The sequence below is a fragment of the Melozone crissalis genome, unplaced genomic scaffold (assembly GCF_028551555.1).
Source record: "Melozone crissalis strain CALT ecotype California unplaced genomic scaffold, PUWL_Pcris_2 ptg000041l_1, whole genome shotgun sequence".
NCBI classification, from domain to species: domain Eukaryota; kingdom Metazoa; phylum Chordata; class Aves; order Passeriformes; family Passerellidae; genus Melozone; species Melozone crissalis.
Genome location: NW_026535819.1, coordinates 9,679,375 through 9,703,658, shown reverse-complemented (window position 1 = coordinate 9,703,658; position 24,284 = coordinate 9,679,375). Strand labels below are relative to the sequence as shown.

At 52.6% G+C, this 24,284-nt stretch overlaps 1 protein-coding gene across 2 annotated transcripts; it reads left to right on the top strand.

Moving 5' to 3' along the window:
* The first annotated feature begins 488 nt into the window (after nt 1–488).
* Nucleotides 489–23,365, top strand: LOC128942103 (glutamine synthetase). Of its 2 annotated transcripts, XM_054284346.1 has the most exons (7): nt 489–670; nt 17,250–17,425; nt 17,962–18,123; nt 19,721–19,867; nt 20,716–20,843; nt 21,854–22,053; nt 22,713–23,365. In XM_054284346.1, exons 2-7 carry the CDS (start codon nt 17,260–17,262, stop codon nt 23,032–23,034), a joined length of 1,125 nt encoding a protein of 374 aa, XP_054140321.1. In that variant the 5' UTR covers nt 489–670; nt 17,250–17,259; the 3' UTR covers nt 23,035–23,365. The 2 variants fall into 2 exon arrangements, with proteins under 2 accessions (XP_054140321.1, XP_054140320.1); XM_054284345.1 differs by lacking the exon at nt 489–670 and having other exon boundaries at nt 17,221–17,425.
* Nucleotides 23,366–24,284: the final 919 nt, after the last annotated feature.

The window sequence follows — 24,284 nt, the reverse complement described above, 5'->3', positions numbered from 1 at the left end:
ACACCTGATGGTGTGTAGGGGGAGAATGTAAGAACATAAAGATAAATCTTGCCCCTAAGGAGTTGCAGCTGGGCCAATTATCAGAGATTAGAAGCAGGCCTGACTTTAACTGGCCACAGCTGTAAGCAATGAGAAGAAGATGCTATAAAAGAGTGGGGTGGCCTTGAGAAGGGAGCTGGAGTCAGTTGGCTGCGTTGTGAAGAAGAGTCAGTGCTCTGAGGAAGTGCCCAGAGAAACACCAAGAAGGTGTGAAACTTCTGTGATAAGGAGACAACAGTATGGAGCCCCTGTGATGAGATAACAGCAATTCTGCACTTTGGGAAGTGATATCACACCTGATGTCACCCCAGCAGTTTGGGAAGTGATGTCACCCCAGCCCTGCTGAGCTCTGCTTCCCTCCTCGGTGTTTCCTCTGTGGCTGGACCCTGCTCTCAGCAGGACCAAACAACCCCTTCACCTCCATCCTCAGCTCGTGGTGTCTCCAGGCCCAGAGGCTCCTGCTTTTGGGGCATTTTGAGCAAACCCAGCTGCTGCTTTTGCTGCCTGCAGTTTGAGTGCTAACTCTGCCATCCCCTGCTCAGCCCCAGAGCTCCTCCTGCCCATCCCTTCCTGCCTGGGCACTCTGAGGGGCTGCTGCTGCTCTGCCTTGGCCTGGCATCGTGGAGCACAGGTGAGTGTCCCTGGGGCTCTGTGTGTGCTTTATCCACATTCTGCCTTAACAGGAATAATTTCTAAAGGCAAAGATTTCCATGGAGTCACCCCAGCACTGCTGAGGTTTGTGAGGGCTGCAATAGGGGAAGGGTTTTACATAAAGGGTGGGGAAAGGACAGAAATGCCGTCCTGCTCAGAGCTGGAGGGCTGGATGTGGGTTCTGATTACTCCCCTTCACATCCAGATCAGCTCTGATTAAAAAATCACAGAATTCGTGACTGGTTTGGGTTGGAAGGGACCTTAAAGCTCCTGTTCCACCCCTGCCGTGGCAGGGACACCTCCCACTGTCCCAGGCTGCTCCCAGCCCTGTCCAATCTGGCCTTGGGCACTGCCAGGGATCCAGGGGCATTTCTACTGCTGCTTCCCAAGTTTGTGGCTAATGGTTTTGGGATTCTCCTCCAGGTTAAACAAAAAGTAACTTTTTTTCTGCTTTTCCTTGTTAAGTTAAATCCCATTTCAAATTCTGTGGTAATTCCTAGATGTTTTCATCTTACCACTCAAAATCCTTCCTCTCATTAATAAATTATTGCACATATTAAAGCTTGCTTTGTACAGAGCAAGCATTAAAGCCAGCCTATGGCTATGGGGGGGAATAAAGCCCATGGGGCTTTATTGGGGGATTTTTGTCACCCTGAGCTGGTTGCTGTCACAGTTTTGGGTAGAAAAGCAAGGACCCACTTGTTGCCAGTTCTCGGATCTGGGCTGGGATTCTGCAGCTTTGTGGATGATGGTGCCAGAAGGCAGCAACAAAACATTGTGAAAAAACCCTTGATTTAGAAAGGTTCATTTTTGGGAAGGGCAGTGAGAGACAGAGGAAAGCAAAGGGTTAAAGGCTGCCTGTGTGAGGAGCCACTGTCCTTGGCAAACAATAACCAGCATTCCCTGAGCCCCTGGGCTCCCAAGTTTACCAAAGTGAGGTTGAAGCTGCACTGAGGAAAAGCCACCCTGCTCCAGGCAGGCTGCAGGAGCCCTGCTGGGGACAGGGGGACCCTCAGCACTTCCTGGGCTGTCCCAGGCACCTTCTGTCACCTTCTGTCACCTTGTGCTGGGGACAGAGGGGCTCTCAGCACTACCTGGGCTGCTCCAGCCACCTTCTGTCACCAAAACCAGGAGCGCAAGGAAGGGGCAGGTTCATTTTGGGTACCTCTGGCTGCCCAAACCAGGAGAGAGCAAAGGCGCCTCTGTCTGAAATTAGGGCAGTGTGAGATGCCCTGAGGCTGTTCCGTGCTGGGAATGTGTCCCTCATCCCTGGGCAGGCTGAGAGCCCCAATCCCACAGAACATTTTGGGGGGTGCTGGGATGTGCCACAGTGAGCAGCAATGGGCACGGGGTGTCAGTCCAAGTGCTGAAACACAACCACAATGTGATTTCAGGACCAGCCACAGGTGAGGCTGAGGCTGTGAAGAGGCCAGGGAGGTGTTTCAGAGCTGGGCTGAAAATCTGCCTCCCAAAGAGGGGCAGTGGGTCCCTGCCAGCAGTGCCAGCCTCACCGCTCACTCCCTGCCAGCCTGGCACAGCCTGAGTGCCCTCAGCGCAGGGAGAGCCTGGGGGATGCTGTGCCCCCAGCCAGCCCCCCCAGCTGCTGGTGCAGACACCTCTGGAGCCAAGATCAGCTCTTTGATCTCCTCCCTCAGCAGTGAGTGCTGGGAGCAGCTCCTGTGCTGCCCTTCCTCCTTCCTTTGGGGCACAACTGTGCTCTGGGCTGGGGCAGCCTCACCTGCGGTGCTGGGGGCATTTTGGGGCACCACGGGAGAGGAAAGATTTTAAAATATTGTAAGAAAGATGTTGAAACATCAGAGAGTGTCCAAAGGAGGTGGTGGAAGGGTTTTGGTAGGAACTCTGTGAGGAGCAGCTGAGGGGAGACTCAGCACAGTTGGAATTTCCTCATGAGAGGAAGAGGAGGAGCAGCTCCCATCTCTGCTCTGGGACAGGGACAGGAGCCAGGGCACGGCTGGGGCTGGGCCAGGGCAGCTCAGGCTGGAGCTCAGGGCAAGGCTCTGCCCCCAGGATCAGGGTCTGTGCAGGTGTGAACCCAGCACCCACACAAGGGAAAATCCCCATGTTCAGATTCCTGGCTGTCCCTGGGCCACCCAGAGCAGCTGAGGCTGTACTGACCCAAACTGGGAGAGAAGGGATGAAATGAGGGCTAGAACAAGAGATGGAGAGAGGAAATGCTCCCCAGGCAAGGAAGTCGAGGTTGATTTTTAGGATTTGCTGTAAACTCAACTCATGAACATGACACAGGATCCACATTTCACTTCTCCACCCCTGAAATCTGAATTACCCTTCCCACCTTGCCTCTTTCAGTGAAAAACCTGCAGTTGGCAAAGCAGCTGGGATTTGCTTTTTGTATCAGCAGAGCTGGGCACAGAGCCCTGGCTTTGCTCTGGGATTCTGTGGATGCTGTGTGAGTGCTGCTGTGAGGGGATGGAGGAAGCAATTCCTCATCTCTCAAGAGGAGCTGGGCAATGTTGGGATTTCCATCAAGGTTTTTGTTCCCAGTGCCCCGTTTTGGGTTTGGGGGCTGCTCTAACATAACCCCACAAATAACCTGATTATCCTGGAGCCTGGTATGGAGGGCAGGGCAGAAGTGAGTGATGGTTGACTTGTTTTCTAACTTGGCTTCTCTGTACTAATTAATTCCTTGATTAATCCCCACCTGCCTGCCTCACTGGGGTTGCTGTGAAGCTGAATTTGTGTCTCTGATGCACCTGGCAGGCTCAGAGGTGCTGTTCCCTGCTCTCAGAACCCTCCTGTTGGATAAATCCTGTCCCCAACAAACTGCACCTGGGGTCTGGGCTCTTTCTGAGGCGAGGAAATACTTTTGGATTAGTGATTGATGAATAAATAAGAGGACATTTGTACGTATCTGTGAGGAAAATTTCTGTCCCTGTGCCCACATTTGCCAAAGTGCCACAAACAAATGAAACCTCAAATGTCAACATTCGGCTGAGCAAGAGATGGGGAGGAGCTGAATCTGGATAATCCCTTTTTATTCCACCAGGGAGCATAACTCTAATGATTTTGGTACTAAACACTTCTGCAGGCCAGCAGGCACCTTTTGACTCTAAACCAACTGTTCTTTAGGGATTCCCTTGGCACAGGCACCTCTGAAACCCAGAATTGCTCCCAGGCATGGCAAAGAACAAGGAATTAAAGCAAATCTACAGTCCTGCAAGCAGTGCTAGCTCAGGCTACATTTAAACCCCAAATCCTACCCCAAGCACCCTCCAAACCCTGTTGTTTCTCCTCAGCTGGAACAGTAACTCCAGGAAAATCCTTCCATTCTAGACATGTTTGGTTTAAAGGAGTTTTTGGGAATATGGTCCCTATTCCTTAGAGGAAAATGGTTTTGAGCTTGTAATGTGATTTCCTTATGGCTCTCTGAGATGGATTTGTGCTTGTAAGGCGCATGACCAGCCCATTCCTTGTTAATCCAGATTCTCACTGCTGGTGGGGAATTAGGAGCAGATCCTAGAGCCAGAGCTCAGGGTTCCAGCAGGAAATTACAGCTGCAAATGCTTCCTTGTGCACATTCCCTGGCTCTCCCACAACCCCTCCTGCCCAGAAACATCAGCTAATTTGCATATTAGCACAGATAATGAGCCCTGGGAGGGCTTTCATGATGTCAGACCCTCGGTCACTGCGGGAGGAGGCTCCGGGCTGCTGCCCCGGGGCTGGGGATGCTCAGGGCCGGGCTGTGGGATGCCAGCGGTGCCAGCCTGGCTGTGTGGGCAGCCCAGACACTCCTGCCCAGCAGGAACCGTGGCCATTTGCCCTCATATTTAGGTGGTGACTTGCCCAGGAGCTTCCTGTTGCTGAGCTGGCAGAGGCTCAGCAGGGCAGGGATGGCAAAACTCAGCCCAGGGATGGAGGTGCCCTCCCAAAACTCACCCAGGGATGGAGGTGCCCTCCCAAAACTCACCCAGGGATGGAGGTGCCCTCCCAAAACTCATCCCAGGGATGGATGTGGCCTCCCAAAACTCACCCAGGGATGGATGTGGCCTCCCAAAACTCACCCAGGGATGGATGTGGCCTCCCAAAACTCACCCAGGGATGGAGGTGCCCTCCTGAAACTCACCCAAGGATGGATGTGCCCTCCCAAAACTCAGCCCAGGGATAGATGTGCCCTCCCAAAACTCATCCCAGGCTCTGGGAAATGAATCTGTAGAACATTTTTAAAGTTTGACAGGAGGTTTATATGGTGTGTATCTGTATGTAAACTTTGAGATAAGAAATACTGACTTAGGAATGCCTCCCGGTTGCCCTATCTCTAGGTCAGAAAAGAGCATAATGTACATATTATTATATGTATGTATAAAACCAGGCTGGCTGCACACATGGGATGCTGCCTTGCCTGGGGGCTCTTGGGAAAGACTGCTTTTTATTTCTTATTTTATTTCTTATTTTATTTCTTATTTTATTTCTTATTTTATTTCTTATTTTATTTCTTATTTTATTTCTTATTTTATTTCTTATTTTATTTCTTATTTTTAATCTTGTTTTTAATCTTGTTTTTAATCTTGTTTTTTATTTTTATTTGTTTATTTGTTTTTATTTGGTTTTTAATTTGTTTCTTATTGATTTGGTTTTTAAATTTGTTTTTTATTTTTTAATTATTTTTATTTATATTTTTATTTAATTTATTGAATTTTAATTTTTTTTTAATTTTTAATTTTTTATTTTGTTTTTTATTCTTTATTTTGTTTTTTCAATATATATTTTTTATTTTGTGGGGGTTTTTATTTTGGGTTTTTTGTTTTTTTTATTTTGTGGTTTTTTTAATTTTGTTTATTTTGTTTTTTATTTTGTTTTTTCTTTTTCTTTTTTTATTTTTTAAATTTATATTTCTTTTTATTTTTTATTTATTTATTGTTTTGTTTTATTGTGCTGCCCTGCCTGAGGGCTCTTGGGAAAGATTTTATTTATTTATTTATTTATTTATTATGCTGCCCTGTCTGGGGGCTCTTGGGAAAGATTGCTTTTATTTTTGGTTTATTTTTGGTTTTATTTATTTAGTTTTTATTTTATTTTTATTTTATTTTTATTTTATTTTTATTTTATTTTTATTTTATTTTTATTTTATTTTTATTTTATTTTTAAATTTTTTTTATTTTGGTTTTTTATTTTGGTTTTTAAAATTTTTTGGGTTTGTTTTTTTATTTGTTTTTATTTTTTCTTTTTATTGTTTTGTTTTATTATGCTGCCCTGCCTGGGGGCTCTTGGGAAAATTTTATTCCTGCTCCACAGAGCTGTGGAGGTGGAAGGGACCTCATGAGGCCACCCAGTGCAAACTCCTGCTCAGGCAGGGTCAGTCAGAGAGGATTGTCACATCCAGGTGGCTTTTGAGCATCTCCAAGGATGGGACATCACCTCCCTCAGGCAGCCCCTGCCAGCTCAGGGTGCCATTGTCACCTTTGTTGGTGGCTCATGTTCAGCTCAGTGTCCTCCAGGACCCCCAGGTTCTTTCCTGCCTTTTCCTGGTCCCTCTCTGGAGCAGAAATTTTTATTTCCTCACTGTTGATCTTTATAAAATTCCTGCCTCCCCCTCCCAGCCTGTCCAGGTCCCTCTGGCACATTGCACATCCCTCCCACTTTGGTGCCAACAGCAAAAATTGTCAAAGGGGCATTCTGCCCCCTCATCCAGATCACTACATGTTAGTGAGGATTGGAGCCAGGATTCCCAGGATTGACCCCTGGGATGCAGAATCAGCCGCTGCCAACTAAACTTTGTGGCCCCATCACCACCCAACCACTCCCCAGTTGTCAGTCCACTCATTCCCTGCTCCTCCAGCCCCAACAGCTCACACCCCAAATCACCAAATCAGTTCTGCAGTGTTGGAGGGGATGAGCGGCGTTTTCAGGTTCATTTTGCACCCAAACCAGCTGGAAAATTGACATGGGGAAATCTGCAGCTCAGTCAATCATCACGGGTGACCTGCAGGGAGCAGAGGCTGGAAACTGAAAAGGCCACAACCCCTGTGACCTGCCAAGCAGGACCTTGGTGGCTTTTCCTGCTCTGAGCACAAACAAAAGCAATTCTTAAAGCTCCTGTCCTGGCAAGAGGGCTCTGGACTCTGCCAGCACCTCCAGGGCAGCTCACTGATGGAACTGGGAGCAGGATAAATATTTACAGATGGATTTCTATGAAAAGGTGTCCTTGGATGCCCCAGGCACAAATTTCAGTTTAAACCTTCCATATTCATAGAAATCTGCCCCACTGGGCTGTGTTCAGCTCCATGCTGAGCTGGCTCGTGGCCCTGTTGGGGTCAGTCCCCCCAAAACCAGCATAAACCATCCCAAATCGATTTCTGCTGGAAATGGGGTGATCAGTGGCTGCTTTGCACCTCAGTTTACCCCCAGAAGGTCACAATGTCCATTTGGCCCAGCACCTCCCTGCCCCAAGGGGGTACCAGCCTTTCCAAGCCCAGCCAACTAAAAGATGATGAGCCAAGAAAACCAGTGAGATTGGAACCCAGGGGATGTCAGAGAAACTCCTGCTTTCCCACAGAATCACTGGGTTGGAAGAGACCTTCAAGATCATGGAGTCCAACCCAGCCCCAACCCCTCAACTCAGCCCTGGCACCCAGTGCCACATCCAGGCTTTGTTAAACACACCCAGGGATGGGGACTCCACCACCTCCCTGGGCAGCCATTCCACAACTTTATCAATCTTTATCTCCTCCAGCCAGCTGGCAAGGGCCCATCCTTGTGCCTCAGTTTCCCCTCAAAACCCACCCTAAGCACCCTCCAAACCCTCTTGTTTCTCCTTATCTGGGGCAGTAACTCCAGGAAAATCCTTCCATTCCAGACATGTTTGACTTAAAGGAGCTTTTGGGAATATGGTCCCTATTCCTTAGAGGAAAATGGTTTTGAGCTTGTAAGGTGATTTCCTTATGGCTTTCTGAGATGAATTTGTGCTTGTAAGGAGCATGACCAGCCTATTCCTTGGTTAATGCAGATTCTCACTGCTGATGGGGAATTAGAGCAGATCCTAGAGCCAGAGCTCAGGGTTCCAGTAGGAAATTACAGCTGCAAATGCTTCCTCCTGCACATTCCCTGGCTCTCCCTGTGCCCTCTGCTGGAGCTCATCCCCATCCTGAATGCAGCAGGGGTTTCTCCTGTGCTCAGGGCTGGGGGTGCTGATCCCATCCCACTGCTGGACCACGGCACAGAGGTGACCCCAGCTGAGCTAGGAGCAGCCCTGGCAGCCCCAGGGTGCTGCTGGAGCCTTGCTGGGAGCACTGGGACCTGCCTGGTGAGGGCCAAACTCGGGGTTGCTTTGCCTTTCTGCAGAGCGGGGTGATGGGGTACCTGCTGCCCCTGTTGCCGATTTCCCGACTTCCAAGATTTTGACCAAGCCCTCCCAGGGGGCTCCCCTGGGGCAGCCTCCTCTTCCTCCTGCCTGGCCCTGGGAGGATGAGGAGGGCCTGGGGCTGCACATGGGGCTGTTCCCTGTACAGGGTGCCTCTGTCCCCTCACTGCCACCACCCAGCCTGGTCACTGCAGCCAGGACACCCTGAGCATTCTTTACTGGTTAAATGAGGAGCTGTGTCCTTCTCCTCCCCCCTGTTATGGGCAGGACCAGGGCCAGGTGTGCTGGAGCCACCACAGCCGTCCCCAGGCCAAGAGGGACACAGCTGTGCCAGCTGGGGCCGTGTCAGGGCAGGGCTGTCCCCGCAGTGCCACTGGCTGGGGACCAGCAGGGAGATCCCACGTGCCCTGAGGTGACAGTGACACCTGTGCCCATGGGCTGGTGACAGTGACATTGTGCCCATGGGCTGGCCACTGTGCCAGGGTAAACGCACAGGGTCAGTGATGTCCCTGCTCTTGCTGGGCAGCACAGGAGGGGCAGGTGAGGCTGAGGTGAGGATGAGGATGGGGGGCTGCAGCAGCAGCTCACCCCAGCCAGTGCTGAGACAGCACCCCAGGATTTTGGGCAGGGGCAGAAGCTGCATTTGGGGCTCCGTGTTGTCCAGAGGGAATTGTGTTGGGAGCTCAGGATGAGCAGCCAGGGGGAGATAACTCTGCAGTGGCTGTGGCAGGAAAATAAACCTGGGTCTGTCACAGACATCTTTTATGGAAAATCCTTTCCTTAGGATTTTTCCTCCTGAGAAGCTGAGAGACCTCAGGAACAAAATGTAAACATTGATTATCTGCTGCTGTGGAATGCAACAGGTGCATCTGGGATTGGTCTTATGTGGTTGTTTCTAATTAATGGCCAATCACAGTCAGCTGGCTCAGACAGGGAGCCTGAGCCACAAACCTTTGTTATCATTCCTTCTTTTTCTATTCTTAGCCAGCCTTCTGATGAAATCCTCTTCTATTCTTTTAATGTATTTTTTAATGTAATATATATAATAAAATAATAAATCAGCCTTCTGAAACATGGAGTCAGATCCTCATCTCTTCCCTCATCCTCGGACCCCTGTGAACACCGTCACACCTGGGTCAGCTTAACCTCATCTGGGAAAGGGATGGGAACCAGCATGGATGGGGATGCCCTGCTGGAGAGCAAAAGGAAAAATGAAGCGCTTAGAGACCATTTTCACCCAGTACAAGGGAATTTCTACAACTCCGATTTGGTTTAAATTCACATTAAAGCCCCGCCAAGGGGAGCTCCTGGTTCTACCTATAGGATCTGGATTAAGTTACAGCCTCTGAGGTTCAAGCCCTGAGTGCTGAAGCACATCTGGCTGCTTTGCTCTGCAGGAACCTGCCAGGATTTACCTTTCCTTGGGAAGGAGGCCTGCAATAAGCTGCAGTAAGGTTGTTTTCCCTAGAAAACAAACATTTTCCCCCAAAATACCCAGCCAGCTGCACCAGAGGCCTCAGACACGGCCCCTCTTCAGGGCAGCCTTGTCCTGTGTAGCAAAGGCCAAACCCTGCAAGCTCTAAAGTTGCCTTAAAAGTGCTTAATTCACTTTTTGACCCTTTAAAAGTCCCAGTTCCTGAAATCATGTGATTGCAAGGAGAAGACATTGCTGAGGAAAGCACAGGATTTGGGTAAGCACTGAGAAAACAAAAACCACCAGCAAGGAGCCTCCTCCTGTTTTCTTCAGAAAAATCCCCTCCTGACTGGGACAAACACAGTGGGGCTGCCTTGGAGGCCCTGCTGGCAGCAGCCAGGGCAGGGAGGGAAGTGAAAAAGCTTTGCATTTGTGTAAGGCTGCAAAATGGGGTTGCCAAACAGGATACAGGCTGGGAAACCAGCTGGGCAAGGAGGCTGTGGCTGCCCGGGTGCAGCAGTTGCTGGTAATTGTATTTACTTTAAAAGGAGTTGATCTTTTTGGTGGCTCACTGCTTGTTTGGGCTCTGCTCTGAGCTCTCTGCTGCTGTGGGAGCTTTGGTGCACTTTTGAGATTTTTGATATTCAGCTTTGCTGAAATGAATGCTGCTGGTTGAAGTTTGCACCCCAGGGTTCTGGCTGGAGCCTGGGGAAGGATGTGAGAGGGCAGCAATCACAGAATTATGGAATCATTCAGCCTGGAAAAGACCTTTAAGATCATCAAGTCCAACTGTGAGCCCAGCACCACCACTGCTCACCACTGAGCCTGCAGAGCAGATTCTCACATTTGTGTGGGCACTGCCAGGGATGGGTGACTCCATCAGCTCCTGGGGCAGCCTGTGCCAGTGCTTTACAAGCTTTCAAGTTATTTTATTTTCTTAATATCCAACCTCAATTGTGACCGTGTTCACAGGGGTCTGAGGATGAGGGAAGAGACGAGGATCTGACTCCATGTTTCAGAAGGCTGATTTATTATTTTATGATATATATTATATTAAAACTATACTAAAAGAATAGAAGGAAAAGTTTCATCAGAAGGCTAGCTAAGAATAGAACAGCAAAGAATGATAACAAAGGCTTGTGTCTTGGGCTCTCTGTCTGTGCCAGCTGACTGTGATTGGCCATTAATTAGAAACAACCACATGAGACCAATCCCAGATGCACCTGTTGCATTCCACAGCAGCAGATAACCATTGTTTACATTTTGTTCCTGAGGCCTCCCAGCTTCTCAGGAGGAAAAATCCTGAGGAAAGGATTTTTCATAAAAGATGTCTGTGACGCTCAATCTTCCCTGGTGCAGCCTTCCTCTCCTTCTGTCACTTGTCCTCTCCCTGAAGCCCAGAGCTGGGTGGGACAGGGCTCCTGCTCCAGTGTGGGGAGCTCCAGCTCGTGGTTTCTGTGTCAGAAGAGACGAGAAGGGAGTTTCTCCTGTGAGTTAGAGCCAGCTGGGGCCTCCTCTGCAGAGATCCCAGGGAAATGGGTCCCTTTGGCTGCCCTGGGGTGCCCTGGCCCCTCTGCCTGCTGCCCTGGGAGCTTTGTGCCCTGGGAGCTTTGTGCCCTGCTTTGTGCCCAGCTTTGTGCCCAGCTTTGTGCCCTGCTTTGTGCCATGCTTTGTGCCCAGCTTGTCCTGCCTGGCTGTGGGTGATCCCGAGGGGGTTTGGGTGAAATTCAGCCCAGCTGCTCACCTGCCCAGTGGGTTTGTGTTCCTGTGCTGCCTGTCCTGCCCTGGCAATCAGCTCTTTGGCTGGAGGTTGTCCCTGGCACTTTGGTTTCCTGGGGTCAGGCATGTGCCACGTGCCCCCTCATTTCCCCCAGTTTATTTTCCTGCAGCCTGAAGTGAGTGTCACGGGATTACAGAGTAAATTCAGATGGGAGCCTGTCAGAGGGAAGCTGTTTGGGGTTTGTTCTGTCTGTGGGCTGCTCAGGGTAGCTCTGCTGAGCCCTTTCTGCTGCCTTGAAGCAGAAAAGCCTCACCCTTACAAATGTAACACACCCCTGAAGCTGAAAATAACCCCCAAAATGTTCAACCTGGAGAAAAGGAGGCTCAGAGCCTTTTCCAACCTCACTGGCTCTGAGATTCTGTGAAAATGATTTATAAGAGCTTTCTGCAAACAGCCCTAAAGCAGCTCTGTGCTGGAGGGAGCCTGGCCTGCTCTGGAGCTCACCCAGACCTGAGGCTGCAGGGGAATCCCTGCAGGGAGCAGAGCTCCCAATCCTGCCTGGGTGGGAGGATTTCAGCTTTACAGGGTTGGTGCTGGGCGCTGCTTGGCTTGGGACTGTGGCTTTCCCAGGCATATTCAAATATGACATAAATAATGATGTGTATGTGCATATATATATGTATTTATAGATCATATATATGTGTATTTATATGCCATATATATGTATTTATACATCATATATATGCATTTATATGTAATGTATATGTATTTGTCATATGTATATGTATTTATATACCATATATATGTATTTAAATGTCATATATATGTATTTATGTCATATATATGTGTACTTATATTCATATATATATATGTAATTATATGCCATACATATATATGGAATTATATGCAATATACATGTATTTATATGCCATATATATGTGGATTTAAATGTCATATATATATATGTATTTATACATCATATATATGTATTTGTAGGTCTTATATATGTATTTGTCATAGGTATATGTATTTACATGCCATATATATGGATCTAAATGTCATATATGTATGGATTTATGTGTCATATATATGTTCTTATATGCCTTATATGTCACATCTATATTTATTTATGTCATATATATGTGTACTTATATTCATATATATATATGTAATTATATGCCATACATATGTATTTATATGCCATGTATATGCATTTAATGTCACACATATATGTATTTATATGTGTGTGCCCAGAAAAAGGCATGGCAGCACTATTTGAATGAAGCCAAAGTGGTTTAGGTGCAGCTCTGAGGAGGTTTGCTGTTGCCTAAATGTGTTTAATTGTACAGGAAAACTGTCAGTTCAGCAGTTTTGCAGGCAAGTGTAGAAGTGGCTGTGTGCTGGGGACAGGGGGTGCCAGCACAGCCCCCCTGGCACTGGGTGGTCTCTGCTGGACCCCTCAGAGTGGCTCTGACACACTGTGGCCAACCCCTGCCGCATCCCATCCCATCCCATCCCATCCCATCCCATCCCATCCCATCCCATCCCACCCCATCCCATCCCATCCCATCCCATCCCACCCCATCCCATCCCAGCCCTGCTGGGGCAGCACCGTCCCCCCCAGCCCCTCGGGGTCCCCCAGCTGCAGGAATCCCCCCTCTCCCAGCACATTGCACACAGCACAATTCCCCCCAGCCCCTCTAATCCCTTTATGGTGTTTGTGCCTTGCTCCTCCTGCCCATGCTGCTCTTTGCCTTCCCTCTAATCTCCCCCCCGAGCTGTTTGGCAGGACAAAAGCCAGCCCGGGTTGGTGACACCTATCCCGGGGAGGGGAATGCTCTCTGCAGAGGCTCTGGGAGGTGATGCGGGGGTTCAACAACCAGGGAGGGACTCCCTCAGTTCTGAGCAGCGTCCTGAAGCCTGGAGGGTGATTTAGAGTAAAATCCAAACTCTCCATCCCAAAATCCCTGCTTTGTGCCCAGGGATCTTCTTGGACAAGTGTATGGAGGGATGTGACAGCCAAGGCCCAGCCCTCTGTGTCCAGCCCTCTGCTGCAGCACCAGGGGAAGGTGTAAAAAATCTCCCCAGGATGTAAATTAGTCCGTGCTTAACCCCTTTGTGGTAAAACATATCGTGTTACTGAAGATTTTCAATCTGATAAATGTCTTAATGATTTCTTACTATCCTATCAAAGCAAGAAATATCTCTGGTGCACTTTGGCAAGGCTGGAAAATGCTCGGGCTGATAAAGCTGTACGAGAAGGAAATGTAGGAAGTGACTCCCTTAAAGCATTAGGAGTGCTTTCTGCAGAAAATTGGAAAGCAGGATCTTTGCAAATTTGGTTTAAAACCTATATATATGCAGTAGGTCTGCAAAATGCTATCAGGAGAGAAGGATAGGGCTAAATCTAGTTTATTATAAGGCAAGGAGCAGAAAGGATTTTATGCACCCCTGAGGAAATGTTCTTTTCAGTTTGATAAATGCAGCGTAAGTATCTCTCAAAGAGAGATAAAAACTGGAAGAAGAATTTAGGGCTTGGCCAAGTCTCCCTAGGCTGGGTCTCCAGACTGATCCAAAAAAGACCCTGGGGAGGGGAGCAGCCCTGCTGCATCCCTGTGGGCACGGGGTGACATCCCAGGTGGCACCAGGGGTGATGCTTGGTCCGGGCTGGAGCAGCACGGCTGAATTTGCAGCTCCTCTCCCTGCTGTGCTCCATGTGGGGAAACCCCTCTGCTGCAGCTCTGGACGGGCTTCACAAAGTCCTCAGGAGGTTTAATCTGTGACCTTTTACTTCTCCAAGGACACTCCTGCTCCCTTTCCTGCCCTGGCTCCGACCTTGGGCCCGTGGCAGGTTCTGGGAGCTGCTGGTGGTTAATATTTACTGTACCTGGCGAGGAGGGGAGCAGGCAGCAGCCCGCTGATTGCAGAGCCGGAGCTTTTTGGGGGAAATGTTACTGCAGAGCCTCAGGAGCCAGGTGTGAGTGGTGCTGCTGTTGTTGGTGTAACAGGGTTGTCGCTATGGAAATGGCTGGAATTAGGCTTGGGGAGGTGAGGCTTGATCCCAGGAAAAACTGACCAAGCACGTGCCCAGCCTTACATGGCAGAAATGCTTTTTCCTGCTTGCCAAAATCCCTTTTGGTGTGAAATCATTGTGTGTGTTTGGTGAGCTGCCTCGGGGGTGGCACTTGGGGACCTGGTGCAGTGGTGGCCTTGGCAGTGCTGGGATAACAGCTGGGCTCACTGCCCTTTTCCAGCCTTAGGAATTCTGTGATTCCAGCCCTGTGCCCTCTCAGGCTGCTGCTGTCCCTGCTGTCCCCAAACACCACAAACGCACCGTGTTTGCCCTCCTGGGGCAGGGGGGCTCTGACCAGTGAGGGATTATTGGTGTTCGTTCTGCCTTCCCCTTTCAGGTGTTTTGGTGCTCAGTGATTCCAGCTGCTCACAGAGGAGCTTCCCAATCCAGGTTACTGGGTTAACTCAGCCTGGATTTTGTTCCATTTCTCCCTGGGTTTGAGCCCCCTCAAGCTCCGGGGTGTTTGTGCACAGGTGGGCACACCAGGAGGGAACCCAGAGGGATAAAATGAGCCTCTCCCCACCCAGCTGAGTCAGGAAGGTGCAGGGTCTCGGCAGAACCCTCCTATCACACTGAGCACACCCCTGCTGCTCCTGCTGCCTCTGCAGGATGCAGCTCCGCTCTCCTCGGTGGGGTTTGTGTCCTTCCCAAGGGATGCAGATCCATCTCTGAGCTCTCTGCTCAGCATCAGCCGCTGCTTCTCCAGCCCTGAGGCGGGTTCCGCGGGCGGGATGGAGATGATGGAGATGATGGAGATGATGGAGATGATGGAGGTGATGGAGATGGGGATGGGACAGGGAGCCGAGGACCCGGAGCCGCTGGCGCCTCCCCGGCTCGGTGCTGCTCGGTGTTGCAACGCCTCCGGGAAAGGGCTGCACAGCCAGGGGTGCATTTCCTCCCGCCCTGGGACGGTTTCCAAACAAGAATGAGGAAATGCTGAGCTCTGCAGCCACGTTCGTGGATGTGTCCCTAAAATACCCCGCAGAGGGAGGCGGCTGCTTTCGAGCTGCACCCCAGCTGCAGTCGCAGGAGAGCCTGAATGTCACCGGGGCGGCGACAAGGACACGGGGGAGACCTGCGTGGCTCCGGGACCTCGGGCACATGCCCGTGTGCCAATCCCGTGCCCAGGCTCTGCTCGGGCAGCACCCACGGGCCGTGGGCTGGGTGACGTCCGGCCCGCCCGCAGCCCGCTGCCACTGATGTCACCCAAATCGCTCATTGAGTTTTGCTTCTGCCGCTGCCAATCTCATTTCCTGGTTCTTGTGCAATCCCAAGGGCTTTCAGGTTTCTTCCCGATTCTTTATCTGCCTGCGGGACCAAAACACCTTCAGAAGAAAAACAGCGCTGATGTCTTGGGTCAGTGCCCGGGGAGGAGATGTCCTGTGGGGGGCCAGCCAGCCGTGAAGCAGGTTTTTTTTAGCCGCCTTGGTGTTTTGCAGAAAAAACATTCCTGGCGGTGAGTCAGGCAGCCACAAACATGAGGCTCTCTTAAGAACCGGGGGAATTAGCAAAAACCCAACTGCTTTGGAGCCCAGTCATGCCTTAAAGCCTGTTTTTCCTTTTGTAACATCGGGAAACTGCTTGAAACCCGAGGCTGGGGAGTCGAGGCGCGTTCACCCCGCCGGGTTTGCTTGGGGGGGTTGTTTGGAATCTTGCCTTCCTCCCAGAAAAAAATCCGGGAGTGTTTGAGATAACCCCGGAGGCGCCGGCACGGGCTGTGCCCATGTTGGCTGTGCCCTTTCTGGTTGTGCCCGTGCTGTTGTGCCCTGGCTGTGCCCTGGCACGTTTTGGGTCTGTCTGCCCCGACACGTGGGAGCCTCTCCCGCAGGATCCATGGAAAACCGGGAAGGCAGTGATGCGTTTAATTCACCTTAATTGGATCTGCGTTCGGCTCAATAGCTGGAAATTGCTGCTATATTGAAATAATCGACTCAAATTCACACCTGTTGGCTGAGGATTTTTAGCTGACTGTAAATCACGGCAGAGCCTGTGCTGAGCGTGGATGGTTTGGGGGTTTAAAGAGACTCTACCACGCTCTGGTGCTTTAAAATTGTGCTTTAACTCGGCGGTTTATAGATGGGAAGGGCTGAAGTAGGAGATTGCGGTGTTTTCCCAGCAGCTCTCAGCCCTTCCTCCCTTCCTTCCCAAGGAAAGCCTTGGGGGCAAACCCAGCCCTGCAGCCACGGGAGGGCTGAAGCCGGGTGGGAAGGGAGAAGGGGTCATTCCTGGGGTGGCCAGGGCAGGATCGGGGGAGAGAGGTAATGGTAGGGGGAATCTGGCTGTCCCTGTCCCGGGAATCTGGCTGTCCCTGTAACGGGAATCTGGCTGTCCCTGTCCCAGGGATCTTGTTGCCACAGCTGTCCCCAGGTCCACCCAGATCCATTCCATCACACATCCACATGGTCCCAGCCAGGTTTTGGGGTGCTGGGGGAGCACAACCCAGCAGCCTCCCCATTTCCTCCCCCGGCAGCAACTTAGCGGCGCTGGGAGAAAAACACCTGCACGCGTGTACGAGGGCAACCCTGCACAAACAAGGGGCCAAAACGGATGACACACGCAGAGAGGGGACCGGAGGTGGTGAATAAAATTTCCAATGAGTAACACCTGTTTCTTTAAATAAACAATAAGTTATTTAGCCAGTAACTCACAACTTTAAAGAAACAAAGCGATGTTTTAGCCGTGAAATAGCTGTCGTTTTTAATAAGAAAAGAAAAGAAAACGATACTAAACGTGGTCAGTGGGTGTCCCGGAGGTGGGGGCCGGGGCCTGGCGCTGCCGCCCCGGGGCGGAGCCGCCTCCGCACCGCCCCCGGGCCGCGGGCGCCTTTAAAGCGCGGGCGGAGCGGGTGCGGACAGCGCTGGGCCCGGTGAGCGCGAGGTCGCGGGTTCGAATCCCGCCGGGGGAGGCAGAGGGGGGAGCCGGGGTGGCTCGCTATGGGCTGGGAGGTTGGTTTGTAACACACCCCTGGGGATGATGGGCCGGGGGTGATGTGGCACTCACCTGTGCGCCCCCGCAGGGCCGTCGCCATGTCGGTGTCGCACAGCTCCAGGCTGAACAAGCTGGTGCGGGAGCAGTACATGAGGCTGCCCCAGGATGGGAGGGTGCAGGTCACCTACGTCTGGATCGACGGCAGCGGCGAGGGAGTGCGCTGCAAGAGCAGGACCCTCGATAAGGAGCCCAAGAGCATCGAAGGTAACGCGGCTGCTCGTCCCTCGGGTGATGGGTGGTGTGTTAAGGGCCCTGAGCATCACCTGGGAAAAGTTCTGGAGTGCTTCGGGCGGTGGGAGCCGCGACGGGCTCTCCCTGGTTGTGTTACACCAGTGATACCTGTTGCAGCTGTCTGGTGGGTGAGTATCCAATCTGCGTCCCTGCGGTTTGCTTAACCCGCTAATCTCTGCTATTAGTGCTGGGTGGGAAGGGGAGGATGAGCTCCTCGCCCCTTTCCTCCAGGCAAACAGGCATGGAGACGTGTCGGCATCTGGATGGGGTTTGGCAGAGGGAGGTGGAGTGGCTGGGACTGATCCTGCTCGTGCCTGATGGTGCTGGGGTGGCGTGAGCACGCTGATGCTCAGGGAGCACCGATGGGATGTGCAAGAAAACCTTTGTGGCTGACATCCCATGGGACTCGGCACTCCTTGGGCGCTCCATCCTGCATCCGAGCCACCAGCACTCGGCACAATCCGAATGAGGGCCTTTTCCCGAGCTCACTCCCACCTCCTGCCCCGCAGATGTCCCCGAGTGGAATTTCGATGGCTCCAGCACGGCGCAGGCAGAGGGCTCCAACAGTGACATGTTCCTGGTGCCCGTCTGCATGTTCAGGGACCCTTTTTGCCTGGACCCCAACAAGCTGGTGCTCTGCGAAGTGCTGAAGTACAACAGGAAACCCGCAGGTGAGCACCCCGCGCTCCCGAGGGTCACCCCCTTATTATTTAGGGTGTCACCTCCCAGGGCTCCTGCTCGGGACCGCCGGCCCTGGGGCGCAGCTGAGCAACGAGCACTTGGCCTGAGGCTCCGAAATCCAAGCGCTGGTGGCGGTGGATGCTTGCAGGAACCTGTTTTAGTGGCACGGGGCGAGGAGAGCAGCAGCGAGACGTGGAGTTCATTAAAGGCGTCTCCCGGCTCTTGGGCCCGAGCTCGCCCAGCCCGGGGGGAGCGGGAGCTGCAAGTGCGGGGTTCTGCCGTGCCCGGGTTGTGGTGGCTCTTCTGGCTGGTGGGAGGCTGCAGAAAAGGAAGGAGAAGATGCTGAGACGGCGTGTGCTGCTCGCTCGGAGTGACCTTTAGCAAACAGAACGGGCGGCTCTCGCTCTTATCGCCGAGCTGCGCTCGCAGGAGCCTGCAGTCCGTCTTGCCCCTGTGATAAAGCCCCAGACACAGGAAAAGGAGCCTGTTTGCAGGGACGCGCCGAGGGGCTCCCGGAGGGGTTATTTGCCGGCAAACAACCGGATATTTGCCGCTGGAGCAGGGCTGAGCCCGCTGGGTGTGCGGGGGAGGGAGAGGGCATCTGCGGGTGATGCAGCTCTGCCCGGAGAGCGGCGGGCAGCGATGGTGAAAGACGGGGCTGATTCCTCTGTGGGCTGATTCCTCCTCCAGCAGCCTCCAGACAGGGTGGGGGAAGTGTCTTGGTTGAGATTCCTGCCCGGCAGCTCCTGCGCTGCAGGAGTTTGTAAAGAGAGCTCCTGATCCTGGGGTTCCTGGGACACACAGAGCTCAGCCCGCAGCGCTGATGGTGAGAGGGCTGCACCCTCCAGCCCTCCCCGCGATGGTTTCCATGGACCTTAAGGGCTCTGCGGGCTCAGGATAAGAAATTCTCTTAGCTTTGCTCCCCCTCTTCTACTGCTTCCCTCCAGCCCCAGGCTCTGTTGTAGCTGCTCTGGGTTTTTATTGCAAGTTAGGGCAGAATGTGCAGCCTGGAGCCTGCCTGTCCCTGCCACAGCAGTTTTTCAGCCTTTCTGGCTGATGTCTTGGTCCAAGCTCTCATTCCCCTTGCCTGGTTCGTTCATGTCTGGACAGTTCTCTGCTATCTGTGTTTTCCTGGCAAAGCCCCAGTTGCCTTGAGCACCTCGAAAGGCCGAGTCAGGGCCAGCCAGTCTGGATGCTGACCAAAACCATGGAGCTGCAGGAAGATAAGGATAATTAAGAAGAGGATGGGGGTGAAGGAGTGATGGAAGTTCCCAGGTCTGTTGAATGCCTGCAGGATGGGGCTGGGGTAATGCTCCTCATCTCTCAGTGAGTAAGAGGAGGAGGATGGACCATCAGCAGTGGTTTGGGGAACAGGGTAATTAAAGCCTCTTGGCCTGTGGCCTGATGCTCTGGTGATGGGGTAACTGTGAGGAGGAATTTGGTGAGCAGGAAGGGGGATTCATCATGATTTCCTTAAGGCTTCTGTGGGAAGCCCTTGGCAGTGGTGGAGCCTCAGGGTGGGGTGGAGCAGAGAGTGGTGGGTGCTGCCTCACAGCACGGCTCTAACCTGGACATCTCTGCCCCCAGAGACCAACCTGAGGCACACGTGCAAGAAAGTGATGGACCTGGTGAAGGACAGCCACCCCTGGTTCGGGATGGAGCAGGAGTACACCCTGCTGGGTATCAACGGGCACCCCTACGGCTGGCCCGACAACGGCTTCCCCGGCCCGCAGGGTAAGAGCCAAAACTCCAGCCCAAAATCCAGCCCAAAATCCCCCTCAGCCCCCACCCTGCTGCTGTGGGGTGCAGGAGGGGGCAGTGAGCCCATCCCCAGCCCCGTGCAGCCCTGCTGTCAGGGGTGACCCCGGTAGGGGCTGTTTGCCCAGAGCACCTGGTGCCCGTGGCTCACATGAGCCGCTCCCGCCGGGCCCTGCTTGCACAAACAGCTCGGCTGCACGACTTGTTTGGCAAGGGCTGGAGAACCGGGCTGGAAAAGCCTCCTCCCCTTGGCTGTTGAGGAAAGGGCTTGGCATGGTGCGTTGTGCCCTCCTGCAGCAGCGAGCCGGCTCCTCTGCTGCCTCCTGGGACGGAGCCAGAGGTTTCCCAAGCTGATTTTCGTGTGGAGCGGCCGCTTGCAACATCTCCCTTCCCCCAGGCGGGAGAAGATCTTTGCCTTACCTGCCTGAATGAGGAAGATATCAAAGCCCAAGCGAATTGGATTTTCTAGCTGTGAACAATGCCAGCTGTTGTCAGAACAATCTCGGAAGCTTGATGTGCTCAGAGGGTGAGGGAGGTGCCCCGGGGCAGACCAAACTTTGCTTATCTCGAGGCCACCTCCCAGCTGATGTGTTACAAGTATTATTGAACTGCCCAGATAAGGCTGAGGTTGCACAGATGAGCTGCTCACACTGCTAATCCTGGAGCTGGGGTCGGTGGCTTAATGTGCTGTGGAGAGAAACATCATTTTAATTCCCATAAATCCCCTGCCCATAGCAGCAGGTACCTAGGAGAGTGGGATTATGTTACAGTGCCGTTGTTGTTCCTTGATGTTTTCCTTGGGTGGTGACTCCTTATTCTTTCAGGCCCCTATTACTGCGGGGTTGGAGCTGATAAGGTGTATGGGCGTGATATCGTGGAGTCCCACTACAAGGCCTGTCTCTATGCGGGGGTGAAGATCTGTGGCACCAATGCCGAGGTGATGCCCTCCCAGGTAGGTGTGCATGGCCCCAGGCAGCCCATTCCCAGGGATGGATCAGATATTGTGGGGCTGGAACGACCCAGCAACTCCCAACTCCTCTGGAACTCTGAATCCAGTGACTCCTCACACTGGTTTTGCTTAGGGGGGAGCAGTTGCACTGCTGGAATGGAAATGTGCATTTGATTTTCTCCTAACTCACCCCAGCTCCTTGCACAGCTCAGCCTGAGCTCTGGCTGCTGGAGCAGAGCTGGGAGCTCCCCATGGCAGCAGGGATGTGGGGATGGAGCTGGGATGGGCTGCAGGAGCACTGTGTGGAGTGATGGGGTCTGAGCCCTGTTCTGGAACTGGGAAGCTGGGGTGGGACATGGCCTTGGGCAGCAGTTGGGAGGATTTGGGTTTATCCAGGAGTGAGCAGCAGGGAGCCCCTGATTGCATTAGGCAGGTGGCCAGACTGACTGGGACCTGCAGCCCTGACTGTCCTGCTGCTGATGTGGCAGTGATAAGCAGGGGCTTATCAGCAGTGGAGCCAAGGCAGGACTTTTACCCACCCCACTGTTTGCCCCAAATTCTTCAGGGTCCTCCTTGGCTCCTTCCACATCCTGGGCTCGGGCTCTGCCATGCCAGCAGCCACAAAGACGTCACCCTGTGCTTAGTAACCGTGGGTGGTGCAACCCTGGCTCCAGCCAGGCAGGGAGCAGCCCTGGGAAGGTCTAACAGGCTCCTCATTAATCCCCTGTCCTGTTTGCAGTGTGGGCTGGGGTCCTGCTCCCAGCAGCTCCAGCCTCAGATGTGTTTATCTACCTCTGTTTTGATTTAAAACCCTTCTGATTTGCTCTACATAGCAATGAGCAGTTTCTTCCCATTTTTTTGCATGTCAAAGTTGTTTTGTTGCTTGCCTCAATGCTCTCCATTATTGTTGCTGATTGTTTGGATAGCAGTCCAGGCTGAGCGTGGCAGGGATGTTGTGGCTGGGGAGGCCCCCACCTGCCCATCCTCACCTGTGCATCTGCTCCCCCTTGCAGTGGGAGTTCCAGGTGGGCCCGTGTGAAGGCATTGAGATGGGGGATCACCTGTGGATGGCTCGGTTCATCCTGCACCGTGTCTGCGAGGACTTTGGGGTTGTGGCCACTCTGGACCCCAAACCCATGACCGGCAACTGGAACGGTGCCGGGTGTCACACCAACTACAGCACCGAGGAGATGCGCAGAGAGGGGGGTCTCAAGTGAGTCCTGGGGGGTCTCGAGGGGAGTCTCAGGACTCAAAGGAGTCCTTGGGGGCTCCCTGGGATGTACCTGGGTGTGACCGTGTTCACAGGGGTCTGAAGTTGAGGGAAGAGATGAGGATCTGACTCTATGTTACAGAAGGCTGATTTATTATTTTATGATGTATATTATATTAAAACTATACTAAGAGAATAGAAGAAACGATTTCATCAGAAGGCTGGCTAGGAATAGACAAAGAATGATAACAAAGGCTTGTGGCTCGGACAGAGAGTCTGAGCCAGCTGACTGTGATTGGCCATTAATTAGAAACAACCACATGAGACCAATCCCAGATGCACCTGTTGCATTCCACAGCAGCAGATAATCAATGTTTACATTTTGTTCCTGAGGTCTCTCAGCTTCTCAGGAGGAAAAATCCTAAGGAAAGGATTTTTCACAAAAGATGTGTGTGACGCCTGGGAGCTTGGGGGTGTCCTGGGCCATAAGGAAGCAAATGGGCCATATGGAACCTGTGTGGCTGCGTCAGGCAGGGTTGGGGTTATCCCAGCTCGTTATTTTAAGAGCAGCTGATTACATGAGGAATCCCCTGGGCTGTCCTGGTCCCTGCACAGGAGGAGGGGGTGAATGGACCTGCTGAACCCCCCGTGCTCTCCCACAGGCACATCGAAGCCGCCATCGAGAAGCTGAGCAAGCGGCACGATTACCACATCTGCGTGTACGACCCGCGCGGCGGCAGGGACAACTCCCGGCGCCTCACCGGCCACCATGAGACCTCCAACATCTTCGAGTTCTCGGCCGGCGTGGCCAACCGGGGCGCCAGCATCCGCATCCCGCGCCAGGTGGGCCAGGACGGCTACGGCTACTTCGAGGACCGGCGGCCGGCGGCCAACTGCGACCCCTACGCCGTCACCGAGGCCATCATGAGGACGACGGTGCTCAACGAGACCGGCGTGGAGACCAAGGACTACGCTGAGCACTGAGGCACCGGGGTGGGTGGAGGTTCTGGTGCCTACAGCAGCTTCTCCCGTGGGATTTGTGCCTGTGCGGTGTCTTCAGCTGCAAGCTCAGACTCTTCTTAGGAACCTCGCTTCTGGTCTTGTGAAACTTCGCCTTAGAAATGTGTATTTTATAGCAAGAGGGAGGGGCCCAAGCTATTTTCTCAACTACTTTGTTCTGGTTCCTGATTTTAGGTCATGAGGTTTTTTTTTAAAAAAAGCTTGGATTGAATTTTTTTTTTTCCCTGATGGACTTTACACTGTGATGTACATAGATTCCAACGTGGATGCTGCAGCTGCTGCTGTTTGCACCTGAGGAGGGTGGGTGCTTTTTTTTTTTTTCCCTCATATCTCTGTTGCAAGGAAATGATAATAAATAATTTTCCTGGCTGCGTGGCAGCTGGGTTATGCTGTAGTGAGTGCATTTTCCTGTGGCTCCTAGAGCTCCGTGGAGGTTTTAATTTGGGTGGTGCTGGTGGGTTGCAGCTACTGAGCAGCCTGGACAGGAGCAGGAGGAGCAGAGATGCTGGAGGATCCTTGAGGCAGGTGCCTGGAGCTGCCTTGCCTCATTTTCTGGACCAAAGGCCATCTCCTTCCATCGTGATCCCAAAGGCAAACAGAGCGGTGCGGGCTGAGCAAACAGCGGCCGGAGCAGCAGCTGGCGGGCGTTTACACAGGGTGTGTGCTGCTGAGTCAGCACAGCCAGCCCCGGGCACAGCCAGCTCAGCCCTCCCCTCTGGGGACACCTCTGCGTGCAGCAGGGGACCCTGGGGACTTCCCCCTACTGCCTTGGTGAGCCACAGGGTCACCTGCAGCTCCTTGAGTTGGAGTCCCTTCACAAGGTGGAGGCTGTAGATTTATTGATAGAATCACAGGAGGGTTTGGGTTGGAAGGGATCTTAAAGCCCATCCAGCTCCACTCCCTGCCACGGGCAAGGACACCTTCCACTGTGCCAGGCTGCTCCCAGCCCTGCCCAGCCTGGCCTTGGGCACTGCCAGGGATCCAGGGGCAGCCACAGCTGCTCTGGGCACCCTGTGCCAGGGCCTGCCCACCCTCACAAAGAAGGATTTCTTCCTAATATGTAACCTAAACCTCCTCTCTTTCGGTTTGAAGCCATTCACCCACACCCTATGAAATTCATGCAGTAAAACCCCCAGGCAGGGCATTTAAACCTAGATGGGATGTTAACAGAACCTCTAGTCCCAGACCCTTGGGTCCCTCTGCAGTGCAGCTGT

Bases quoted from the DNA above. Each gene is read 5' to 3' on its own strand.
- LOC128942103 (XM_054284345.1), top strand. From the start codon at position 17,221: ATGTGGCACTCACCTGTGCGCCCCCGCAGGGCCGTCGCCATGTCGGTG. The intron at 20,844-21,853 runs GTAGGTGTGCAT...TCCCCCTTGCAG, and splicing joins CCGAGGTGATGCCCTCCCAG to TGGGAGTTCCAGGTGGGCCC. The intron at 22,054-22,712 runs GTGAGTCCTGGG...GCTCTCCCACAG, and splicing joins CGCAGAGAGGGGGGTCTCAA to GCACATCGAAGCCGCCATCG.